Below are 12,647 nucleotides of genomic sequence, written 5' to 3' on the forward strand. Positions count from 1 at the left end.
AAATTGGCTTTGGGATATTTTACCTGTAGTAACATGTTCTACTTATTTTTAAAGGAACGTGGAAACACTTCTGTGAGAGTCAAGTCTAATAATCAGGGCTAGTCTATGCAGAGATGAAAATCATTGGGAAGTGAAGTACCTCTGTGAGGGAACTTTTGCCATTCCTGCCTGTCCAAACAGATCAACCAGCCCACCTTTGTGCTGTTTTACAGTGCTTTTGCTCAACATGTTGCTCTCGCCCAAATTGTGCTAATCAGCTGGTCAGATAAAAGTTATTACCAAAGGTGGAGAAGTATAAATGCACAGCTACTTCTCTTACCTTCCGCTGAGAAGGAAACCGATAACAACAGCCAGCAGAATGACTCCCACGGTTACAGACACAACAATTATAGGAATCTGGCTCTGGTCGCTGGATGCAGCTACTGCTGAGATGAGAAACAGAAAATGGAGATTAAGGTTAAAATGATAGTCAGCCTTCATACATGAGTCTTTCATGCGAGGCCACCATTGAGGTTTGTCTTACCCATTCATTTCTTCTTTTAAGGTTTATGGTTTCCCTCTCTGCGGTCTCTTTCTAATTTGGAAAAGGAATGGGTGGAAAGAAACCAAAACACAGGCAAAACCAAGCCAAAAACCCAACAAAAATTACATCTTGTGGCTGAATTCAGAAACCAAAGTGTTGCAGAATGCAGCCTTTGTGTTTGCAAACTTGAGTTTGTCTTCCTGGGTCAGCTGCATTAGAAATCACACAGATAAATGATGAAAACCCAACAGGTTCCCATTTGCAGAGAAAACATTTATGCAATGTTATTAAGACACATGAGCAAGATCTCTGAAACAAACAGCATTACCCGTGCTTTTAGAAGCTATAAACAATTTAAAACTAACTCCTTGTGGCATCTATAGAACATGGCCAGAAAGTGCAATCTGTAAAACAGGGAGCTGCTAAGTCACATAGGCTGCTGGGTGTTTTATTGGTCAAGGGAAGAAGAACTCTCCCAGCCCTGGTCTTGGAAAGATCCCTTCTGTCAAAAGCCAGGAGATAAGTGATAAAGCCATAGGCGAAAGGTCAGGAAAGTTGTTGGAGAAACGAGTTTTGCCCCAGGTTAGGTAAGAGTCGGTGAACAAACTCCTGTGGTCTGTAAAATAGCAACATGAACACCACTGGTATTGTGTTTAACTGCTTGGCACTACAGGGCTTTGCACGTGGGGTTCCCCAAACAGAAAGCAAAGCCTCCTCACCGTGCCCTCTCCTGCCAGATTCCTTAGCTCAACTATCCCCAAAAAACAGCTCCCTGATGTAAAAGCCGCTATTGTACAGGAAAAACTTCATTATAGCTCCTGCCAGGCCTTCATCCACCCTGGGGAGCATCAGGCATCAAATGCACACTGCAGAAGCCTTTAACTAAATGATTGAAGTAAAAAAGGGGTCCTTAGCACAGGACTAACTTTATAGAGGCTATAAAATAACTGAATACAGCCCCATATTAACTGTTAAAAGAAAAGAAAGAAGAAAAGGGATGGCATTAAATATTGATCTGCAATGGGTTTCAAGTAGCTTTTCATATGGAGCTCTCTGGTGCTCGACAGTGAGTGGCACGGACTACCACAGCAGGGGTAATGATTTCAGAAGGACTGGCCCTGATAACATTACATATTTAGTGTTAACTGCTCCAAACCTGTGCTGTCATCCAGAGATTTTATTACCATCAAGAATTTATGGAGGCTCCTTATGATAATGTTTTATTGCTTTCTTGACAAAATAATTAAAAAGAAAAACATTTAAAGGAGAAGATTAAGATGTGACTCTGGTGGGGTTTTTTGTGTAGCTTGAGGGATAGGGAAATGAGATAGATCCTGCTGCAATCCATGGCAGCTAAAAATCCCAGATTCATAAGCTAAGCTGCAACCTTGCTGCCATACAAAGCTGGACCTGCATTACCCTTCCTCGACTTGGTGACATGTTCCTGCTCCCTCCCAGCTGACCAGCTGGATTAGCTCACCGATCCAGCAGAAAAACAGCTTTTGGCAAGGTCAGGTTTGTTACAGCTAGATGAGCTCGGTGGGATTTGAAAAGGAGGGAAGCAACAAATGCGCACAGCCAGCAACAGCTTCCACTTAAATAAAAAACTTCCACTGAAAAATGCAGCCCTGGCTGCATTGCAGTGCTTTGCAGAATTGCACACACAGGCAGCAGTATGTAAAAAAACTCCAAAATTTTGAAAAAGAGGGAAGTTCCAAACAAATTACACTTCCCTCACCATTTCTCAGGTACAATCCTTAGATCATGCAGGTGTTAGCAACTCATGTTTCCTCCTAGTGTATTATGAATTTACAGAAGCCTTGCAAACTGGAAACAAAACCTGTTGTTCAATCCAAAATGATTCTGAAGGCTATGTTTTATTCTCAAAGCAGTCGCTGAATGGTTTTCATTTGTGTTCAAATAAAAATAATTTGCATTGGCTCTGACAAGGGGTTCAGATCTAAACTCCAGTGTAGCAGAGAGATTTTGATCTGTGCTTGCTTTCAGGTTCTCTGGGATGTACAGGAAAGCAGTGGGAGTCTGGTCACACTCACAGCTCTAATATTGACTTTATATAAAGCCTTGGGAAAAAAAGTCACTTTTTAAAGGTTTTTATATGCCATTTGTGCAAGATACTGAGGCCTACATTGCATTTCCATTCTGCCAACTGTTTAAACGTGGTTAAATCCTGCTTCAGCCAGAGCTCAAGTCCAACAGAGGAGCAGCAGTGGGTATTCCTCTGATTACACCAGCAGCTCTTTCGTATCAGAGAAGTCCCTACTCCTCTGTCTTTAAAAAGCTAAAAAACCTGGTTTGGCAGGTGTGACTAAATGACTCAAGGGGTTTAAAGTGTTTTAAGGTATTATCACATGATGTCCTCAAAAAATCCTGATTAACATAGATAATTACATAATGGGCTTTATGCATGTGCCATTATTTTTGGACCAGGATTGCAGGTACCAATGGCACTGGATCAAATATGCATAAATTTCATATCAGATTTATTAATAGCCAGGAACACTATTACTCAAATGACTCTAAACTAGAAACTTCCCAACTGCAGGCAGAACTTCCCTTGTATAACACAGAATGATTTTGGGCATAACCTCATTTTGTTGCTACTTTTAGGACACGACTAATGGTTAATACAATAAGAAATACATTAAATAGACCATTCTTATTGCATTAATGTTTCCATCATGATGCAGTTTGCACTGTATTAGTTCAGCCACTGGCTCCACAGCTACATCTGCACATGCATAATGATTCCTTTAGAACCTACTACAGTTTCAAAGGCAACATGCTCTGAAAGGACAACTTGGCATCTTCTCAAAGATGCTGAATTTTAAATGAACTGGAGTAACAGTAATCAAAGTATTGATGAATCTAAATTTCTAAGGAAAACATGCATAATACTGGCTCTTTTCCACAGGAACAAACACAGTATTTCCAGTGTAAAATTCCTCTTCCATGCAAACAAAATAAAAAAGATGAATAACTGACAGTTGTACAAACTGAAATACATAGAACATATTTTCTGAGGGAGAAAATTATTTTTGACACCTCTGCAAAAATGTGGTAATAGGGACAAAAGGAATTCTGCCACAGCTGTGCCTGAAATCAGGGGAAAGAGCTGCTGTGCCTCTGCGTGCCTTGGGAGTTCATCCTACTACAGAATCTGCTCCAGAATCCACACCAGATTCATTAAGAGGAGAAAAAAAAAAATCAGACCCCACAAATTTTTAACAGGCCCAGTAAAGTCCTGTGCCTGAAGTGCACATTTTTGCAGTTTCTGATCACAAGTTAAAATCCTTTCCTCAAGGCTGTAGCATTGGCAGCCAACAGAAACCATCTTTCAGCTTGACACCAGCTTACACCAAACGACACTAATGCTGATTCAATTCTTCCCTTGGAGAGAGGTACCATTTGAGGTTGTTTTTCCTCAGATAAAGATATTTAAGAGAGCTCAGCATCCTCCACAGATAGCTACTAAGAGATGCAGAGGAGCAGGTCTCATCCCCTCTCTCTTCCTGAGAGGAAAGTCCATGTCCTGTTTTCGATCAGCTCTCAAAACCGCAGCATTTTTCTAAGCAGGAAGAACTATGAATTTCTGGAGCCTGAAGGCTGACTTCACCTCCCGTCCCACCACTTGAGAGGAGGAAGCAGAGACAGATGCACTCGCACAGTCGCGATGTGCTCGATGCTTCTGAAGTCAAGGGATGAGGCAGAGCACAAGATTGGCAGAGCTCTCTGCAAGGTATTGATCCCCTGCTTCCTTTCTAGTAACCGTTCCAGAGATGCAGGCTGACAGTAATTAAAAGGACTTACACACTGGGCTGGTTTCAAACTCAAATCTTCGGCTGAAGCCACCATAGCCAGCGGCTGTCCGTGCTCGGATCTGGAAGACGTAGGCCGAGCCTGGTTTCAAGCTGTCTGCTGTAATCGTTGTCTCTTTGGATTTGATGATGGTGTAGCTCATCTCCTGGTCCTTTTCCCAAGCATCCCCCAAAAAAACACAAGGTTCAAATGCACAAATAGTGGCTCTCCCAGAAGACAGAATCTTAGCAACCCACACAGCAATGTTACAAAGGATGACTGAAATGTGCATTTTTGAGGATCTCTTCCCCCCAAAAAAACCCTCTGAAGGCCTTTTCTGGGGTATGGTGAGATCTGACTTTATCTTGCCCAGCAGCTTTTATAACCACTGGCTCTAGGAGGTATGAAACAGAGCAGAGGGACGTTTCCGCCCATAAATTACAATACAGGGACCAACCTGGTATTGGAGTAGGAGCAGTTTCCATTGCTTGGGATGGACATGGCTTGGGGCAAGGGAAAGGTTCATCCTACAAAGATCAGCCCCAAGGCTTAGAGAAGAGGAAAGGCCCATCACTTTAGAAAGGGATTTTAATTCACACAAAAATGACTTCCCATTTATGTAATTAGGCCTAAAAGAGTATAATACTTTATACTTGGCAAAACTTTATACTGGTATTTCTAGAACCATGAATTAGACCTTGGGAAGGGAATTGTCAACCAAAACTACAGGAAAATATCTAATTTTGCATTGACCTTCTGAAGCAACAGACTTGAAGAAAATTTGCTGAAGTAAGTCTTCATTTACATCAGTTTCTAATGTGAAAGAGTTTCAGTTCTTTGATTAAAATTTAGCCTAAATGCTTGGTAATTACTCTTAGAATTATTTACTGTAGCATATAATCTAGACGAGCTCATAAATTAAGGACTACAAAGTTGGAAACTGCTTTTTATTCACTGTATCCTCTCAGATCCAAATTATTCTGAGGTAAACAGGAGTTTTTAGTAATCTCCTACCAAAATTTTTGTATAGCTACTAGGAGCTGAACTGATTTTTATTTTTAATTTAATGGTCAACTTTCCTTAGACAGTAATATGCCTGGATAAGGCCCTATGAATTTTCAAATGCAAGATTACATATTTTCTCGCCAAAGCCTGTAGCTACGGAAGACTGTTTGGGAGAAATGTGTGTGTGTGTATCTCTGTTCTTTTTTATTGTTATGGAGCGATTTGTCTTAAAGGAATATAATCTGACAAAATTCTATTTTCCAAAACATAAATCACTCTTATCCCCTGGAAATGAATGCTGCAATTTTACCCTCACAAAGGGCTGAAACTGAAAGAATATAAATGACAGTAGCAACAAACAAGAAGGATTAAGGATGACATCCCACATCTAACTCAACAAATGGTTAAAAAGCAATAAATGAATATTAGTCCACATCTTTGCTTGTACATCAGCCCAATCAGGTTTTTGATACCTGGTTAGCTTCTGCAAACATTTAAATACTGGAGCTTTTCTAGGGAAAGCACTAATCTTTAATGTCAGCCTTAAAGCAATAAATCAAGACAGCTTAAACTTGGATCGGCTGTAGCAACCTCCCCATGAAGGACTTGTGCTTGAAGAACTATTTACTGAAGCTATTTAAGATTAGTTCTGGACCACAAAGACAACATTTTAAACACCCCGCTCTGATTTGTTTGAAAACAAATTATGCAACATGAATAAATATATGGATTTTTTTTTTTGCTTTAATTATCTGCTCATTATCAAGGTTTCTATAGGCTAACCTTCCCAGACCACTCCACTTCGATGCACTACAATGGTCATTCAAACAAGTTAATAAAAAAATCAGTAATTGATTATTTCTAGCAAAAGCCTATCTTGATTCTTTCTTTGTGCTTTAATCCTTTTGAAATGCCTAGCTCTATTTCAGACACTCGTGCACCTCGTGCCCCTGCCCAACCTCCCTTTTCTGCAAACATAATGTTGATTTTATCCTGATACAAAACATTTCTGAAATTCTTTTTCCTCTGTTTGTATGGGGTGTTTGACTGGGTCCCTCCCATGGTCAAAGAAAGAAGAGAGGAGTAAGGACCCAGTCACGGTCCATGCTGAGTGGCCTCACCTGCTTTATCCACAGAACTAATGGATGATTTTCCTTAAAATAGAAATTTAACCAAAAAAGTGACTTGTGACTCAATTTCTTTCTTCACATCAGAGCAGACACAATCTCTCTGCAAGACCTTTCTCCTCTCCCTTACACTGTGGATGCAAAACCAAGTGTGAAGTCAAAATACCAAGGCTAAAGGATAGCTTGATGTTTCCAGGAAGAAATAGATACCCAAATCCCAAGTCCTCCTATTTTTAACAAATGAGCAGGCCCTATCTTAATGTGATAAGGCTGGAGAGGAACCTGACATGCAGATTTAATGCATTTGTTCAAGAGAAGTGGCACACTAATGGAAAACAACATCCTAATTTCAAGTCTCCCTGATCATTTACTGCAAAATCAATCTGACATTGATTTATGCATAAAATCACCCCATTCTCTTCCATGACTCAAGAAAATTGTAATGAAAAGGACAGTAGACAGAAGGTACTTAGGATGTTCGGTAATCAGTCCGTCACACCTTTTCAAAATATTTGATTTCATATTCCAGGATGATGCCGTTGGGTCGATCTGGCTCCTGCCAGGAAAGGGAGATGCTATTTTTAGTTATCTTCCCTTTTTTCACACTACTGACTTGAGAAGGTGCTGCAAGACAGGAGAAAAAGAGAACAGACAAAACCCACGGTTAGTAAGACAGTCTGCCCCTGCCAAAGACAAACTCGTCACCGTCTTCCCCAATACAGGGCAATACTGCAGATCAGGGGGAGTAGTTTTCACCGGGGTGCTTTTTGCCCATTTTTAACAACTGGATTCACACAGATTTTCAGGGTCTGACCAGCACCACCCACCCAAGCAAAGTAACACTGTGAAACAACAGCAGCAGTTACACATTGACTGTATCTTTTCAAGCACTTGTCAAATGCATCAACCCCACACCTCACCTTTCCTAATATGTCAGAGGGCTGTATTGTCACAGTAATTGCATATTGCTTTCCTTCAGGTGCTTTGAAGTTAAGTATTTTAGCAGGTACAGAAGACCATAGGTTACACAGGCTCCTTAATGATTTATTTTTTGGCTTGTGCAGCAGTTAAAGTCTAGGCATCTTTCAGCCTCCTCCTTCCAGAAGCACTGAACAAGATAGCAAGGCACTTAAAACCTTTACAATTCAATTGCTTTCTATAAATATTACTGGAGTGTTATAGCTCACATAGTGACATTAATTCCTTCCAAATGGCAACTGTAAAGATTTTAATGGTGATGATGGTTCGGAAGTTTGTGGTGTGCTCGGGGAAGCCGCCAAATGAAAAAGCAGCTATAGGAGCTCTGCTGCTTATTTTGAGATGCAGCCCTGAAGGGTTATTGGCCCTTCGCAGCACAGATGTGCATCAGAAACAGGCTTGCTTTCAGTCCAGTATTGGCAGAGACTTTTCAAGTTGTGGTTGTTACCATCCCTGCCAGCTCCTGAGCAAAAGTTGCAATGGACAACGCAACCATAACACGCTTCATGTCTGCGATTAGGAAACAAGACTAGAGTGAAGAGGGAATGGGAAAAATTCATACTCCCTAATTTAAAGGGCTGAGAGCAGCTTCTCCAGAGGAAAAACCAGCCCACACTTGGCTGAGGGTCTCCAACTCACCCTCCAGATAGGCCAGGTCTAGGTTGGGATTACAGGGGGCTGGAGAGACCCATAGCAAAGACCGTGGTGGCCATATGGGGAATGGAGTGCAAAGACCAGCAGCAAATGACCATATTTTATCTTCCAAAATGTATTTGGAACTATTAAAAAATAATTTTAAAATGACTTCTATATGCATGACTAACTAATTAGCATAATACTAAACCAAACCTCTAATTAAGTAAAATAAATACAACAAACAAATTAATTTTGCCAGGTCTGGTCTTCAGCCAAAAAGAGTAAGGAAAGTGCTGCATATGATTATCCCTGGATAGAAGGCTAGCAGCGAGTTTTCTCTTTCAAAGCAAGTTCCCACATCTTAGTCTCTTTTCAGCCCCAGTTTTTCTCACTCCTGTTTACTAATTTCTCACCCACTTGGCTCTCAGAAGATCCTGAAAGGTGTTGGCCATTTCCATATTGTTTTCTGTCAGAGAGCTGGCATTAAGCTGCATGGACAACACTCGCTTTTCAGCTGTGCATCCACCACTGTGCTCACAACTACTCCACTGAGCAAGTAAAAACCACCTGGATTTGAATGACTATCGTGTTATTTATGTAGACATTGCACAGTGATCACTGACCATTTTTCATCCACAAAAGTCACCTTACCCTCAGCTGATGTCGTCCACAATGTCTTGGGCTACATGAAGGCGTAGACTCGAACTGCTAATCTGGTATAGGATTTTGCATTAATTAATCCACATGCCTAAATGAGTGTTGTGCAATGCATGTCCATGGCAAGTTGAGTCGTGCATGTGAGATATATGGTCTATTGCACATGTGGATGAACAGATATGTTAGTCCAGAGAAGACACAGCAAGTAGCAAACTCCATTAAAACAGGATGAACTTCCCTTCTAATGTAAAGGCAGGCAAATGGTTTTCACGGGCACTGGAAAACAAGTCTCACTCTGAGGTGGTGGTGCCAAATAACAGGTGATTACACAGCCCTACTTAAAAACAGGACACTGGTCACTTATTGTGAGTCACTTGGATGCTACAGGGGATGGAGACACCGAAGTATGCAGAAAAAGGGACATGTGCCCCTCTGGGACTGCTCCCCAATGCCCTGAAATCCCTGCAATGTCCGTCCCAGGCTTGTGGAGCTGGCAGCAAAGGTCCAGCAGGATGGAGAACATAAGAGCTGAGCACTAAACCTCTTTAAACTCCCATTAGCAAAAGCAAACTTGAGAAATGCAGCGAGGGGAGACCTCAGCACTCCCTGACATCAAATGCCTCTCAGGAAGGCAAAAACCATGCAATTCTCAGTGTCAAGATTGCCTGATGAAATAATGAACTTTCCATCCACTTTATTGAGGTTTCCTGAAGAGTTTATAGGACCAAGGCTCACAAGTGCTTTAAAAACAAGCGAACCATGCAAGCACTCCTGAACTCTGCTGCAAAATCCGTCCCTGGGAGGTTCTGGAGAGTTTAGCTCCCTTCTTCATGTGCGTCAGCACAGTACAAAACAAAATGCATCTGCAGCCATCCAAAAAGTGCCTGTCGAACTCCCCTAAAACAGAGCATCCTCTTTAAAAGGCAGTGTCTTAAAAGCTTTGCTAGTTAACAGCTTCAATGGACTTAAATCTCTCACTGTGCGAGTCTCTGACGTGTTCACTTGTGGCTCTGCAGAATGGTCTATTCTACCAGGGAAAGGAGGAAAGATAAGAAAACAAGTAACGCAACTCTCAAAGTAAATTAGAAAAGGAGTAACTGTATCCTTTTTGAATCTCCTTCAAAAGAAGCATTAAAGTGTAACCATGAGATAAAGGGCAATTAAGTACATTTAATAAATCCCAGTGGTGCTGGGATGATACAGCAACTACTCTGTATCCTCAACACAGGGAGATTATAATGCTCTGAATCAAAGGAAGGAAGGAAGGAAGGTGTAAGTATTTTAGAAGTTTTTTTGTCAAACAAAATGTAATCCAAGCCAGGCAAGCGGACAAAGCCTGCAAGCATTCGGTCTTAAAAGCCTGCAACTGGATACTGTGCTATATGATCTGAGGAAAATAAAAGGATTACTCAAGACTTGCTTTTCAAAGGTCACTGCTTCTGCAAGGGCAGCATCCTCTTAATAAAAGTAGCCCGACCACTGAGAACTTGCATTTGGAGAACAACATGCAAAAAACCAAATTCACATAACAGTGAGGATATACAAAGCTGTGATCTCCCACATTTCTTATAAAAGGAGGCATAATTCTTGTCCAGATCCCTGCCTTGACACTGCAAAATGTGGATGGACATCACAAATTGTTTACACATCACTTTACAAGTAATCTGCAGGTATGCATTAATGTCTTAGCAAAAGACTCAAAATCAAAGAGGGATATTGCATCATTTACGTTTATGTTCACCTTTCGTGAGAACAGCCATGCATATGATGAAAGCAAACAGAAGATGTAACAAGGTGTGAAATTGCTAATGTACATTTTTGGTTTCCTGAGACCAAAATTAATCAGGAAGCAAATAAAAGCACAGAAAAATGTTTCTACTTTATTCTATTATGTTTCTCAGATTTCTTAAGAAGAATAAGGGGACACACCAAATAAAAAAAAAATGAAAGTCTTTGCAGAAGATGCATCATTAGTCACATATGAATAACTACAGGAGGTGATTTCATGAGGAACAGACCTTTTAGGACACTCTTCCTCCACAACCTTTGATAATGACATTAGCACTGAATTAGCCTTCTGGACATCAAACACAGTATTTGCAAAATACTGTGCTGTGGCCCACTAACATCTAATACACAATGATGCTTATGGGAGTAAAACGGTAATTATATTTTAAGAGAAACTAATGTTATCAGGTGAATGACCACTGCACCAAGATAAAACAAATAATTTAGTTTCTACATTTCATGGTCTACCTAATGCTCTCTCCAGCCCAATTACTTTTGCCTCAGTATTTTTCACTCTGGCAGAAACCACACCTAATGTCTCCCCATCTCGCCCTTAGCCCCACAGCTGGTGAAATTCTCCACTTCTAAGCAAAAATAATACTAGCTCCTTTCACCTGCAGGGCAAAACCCAAGCCATCAGCCCAGGACCTTCAATTCAACTTTAACTTCTCCTAGGACAGATCCTCACTTGGAGCAACCCAGTGTAGCCAAGGAAGAGATGCTGACTGACCCGGGCAAAGGGGCTGGTACGCTCCTTTCTCTGCAGCTGGAGGTATATCAGCTTCAGGCCCCTTTCCAAAGACAACAGAGACATCAAAGATGCTGTTATCATCTCCCTTTCATGTATTTTTCATGCATTTGCAATCTTTTTTATCGTGATTACATTCCTGTGTGTGCACACATTTTAGATCTAACACTTCAGACCTCACCAAAACACCTTGGGGCTCCTCCCTTCATGTGATGTCACACTTCTTTTGTGGTCTGAATTTATGCCAGAAGATTTAGAAATTGAATTCATGCTTGTGATTAAACCAATACCTTCACCTGTCATCATATACAAACAAATATTTATGCTATCATTAATACACTTATAAAGAGAGGTTTGATTACAGAAAATGAAACCTCAAGACAAGTAATTTTGGTTCCACTTTAAAACCCCAGTATACTGCAATTTTCCACTCCGTTTATAATTAATGATATTATTGATTTTTTTTAATAAGGCCTTTGGTGACTTCAGAGTTTGGAGCAAGACCTGCATTATTCACCAAGTCACACTAAAGGTATGTGAAATTGCAGGCAGCTTCAAGCAGGAGATTAATTTTTAACAAGATAACACACATTAGTTAAAACACACAAAAAAAAAGGACTTAGCTGCATCATCTCTTTGCACTTCTGTATAGAAATGTTATACATTTATAAAAGCTCACCACTCAAAGGTTCCCTAAGACTACTTTTACTGCCGATGTCATACCTGCGTCCAGCCTTGGCATTTAAGCAATGACTTCCGTGCTGTGACTTTTAACATACCGAGGTGTACCTTGGTTTGCCTGTTCTGGGGTTTCAAAACTCCTTGCCCCTTGAGGACAAGTCAGTGCAAACCGTGCCTGGCTATTTAGGCAAACAGCTTGGACCCAAATTTGCAGGTGCTTGTATGTATTTTGAAAAATAAGTCTCCAGGGAATAAAAGGTCCTTGGACCATGCAGTTTTAAATGCCAATTCAATTTTGCCTGAGACCTTGCATGGCATTTCAATTATGCACAGGCTGTAAATAGTGCAAGGGGGTAAATTTTAGTTCCAGGGTTAAATCCGAATGCCTGGCAAAATATGAGCCCAATCCTAAACCACCATTCATATATGGAGATCATTTTCTTTTGAATGATTATTCAAGGTATCCCTTAAGCAGATGGGGACTTCAGGCTGGTTCTTTTCACACATCAAATATCAAAACGAGAACACAATCTCCACATTTCCTTGGCAACAAATATAAAGTGTTTCTCCACATCTTCCACCTCCCAAGATGAACACTTGAGGTAAACGCAAAGTCTCAGACCAATTTACAGTCTCTGTTACCCACTTCCATTTCAAATGCCTTCAAAACCTGAGGTGCCATGATGTG

At 40.8% G+C, this 12,647-nt stretch overlaps 1 protein-coding gene across 4 annotated transcripts in view; it reads right to left on the reverse strand.

Annotated features, from left to right (window-relative positions):
* The window catches only part of EPHA5 (EPH receptor A5), a gene marked incomplete at both ends in the record, with an annotated part of 198,645 nt that overhangs the window by 41,061 nt on the left and 144,937 nt on the right, over positions 1-12,647 (reverse strand). For 2 of the 4 annotated variants that reach the window (XM_080343307.1, XM_080343309.1), the window contains 3 exons: positions 320-425; positions 4,352-4,511; positions 6,971-7,095. In XM_080343307.1, coding sequence (XP_080199433.1) covers positions 320-425; positions 4,352-4,511; positions 6,971-7,095 — 391 coding nt within the window. The remainder of the gene's footprint in view (positions 1-319; positions 426-4,351; positions 4,512-6,970; positions 7,096-12,647) is intronic. The other 2 variants (XM_080343308.1, XM_080343310.1) reach the window with 1 other exon arrangement.

The sequence above is a fragment of the Nesoenas mayeri genome (genome assembly GCF_963082525.1).
Source record: "Nesoenas mayeri genome assembly, chromosome: 4".
In the NCBI taxonomy this organism is placed as follows: domain Eukaryota; kingdom Metazoa; phylum Chordata; class Aves; order Columbiformes; family Columbidae; genus Nesoenas; species Nesoenas mayeri.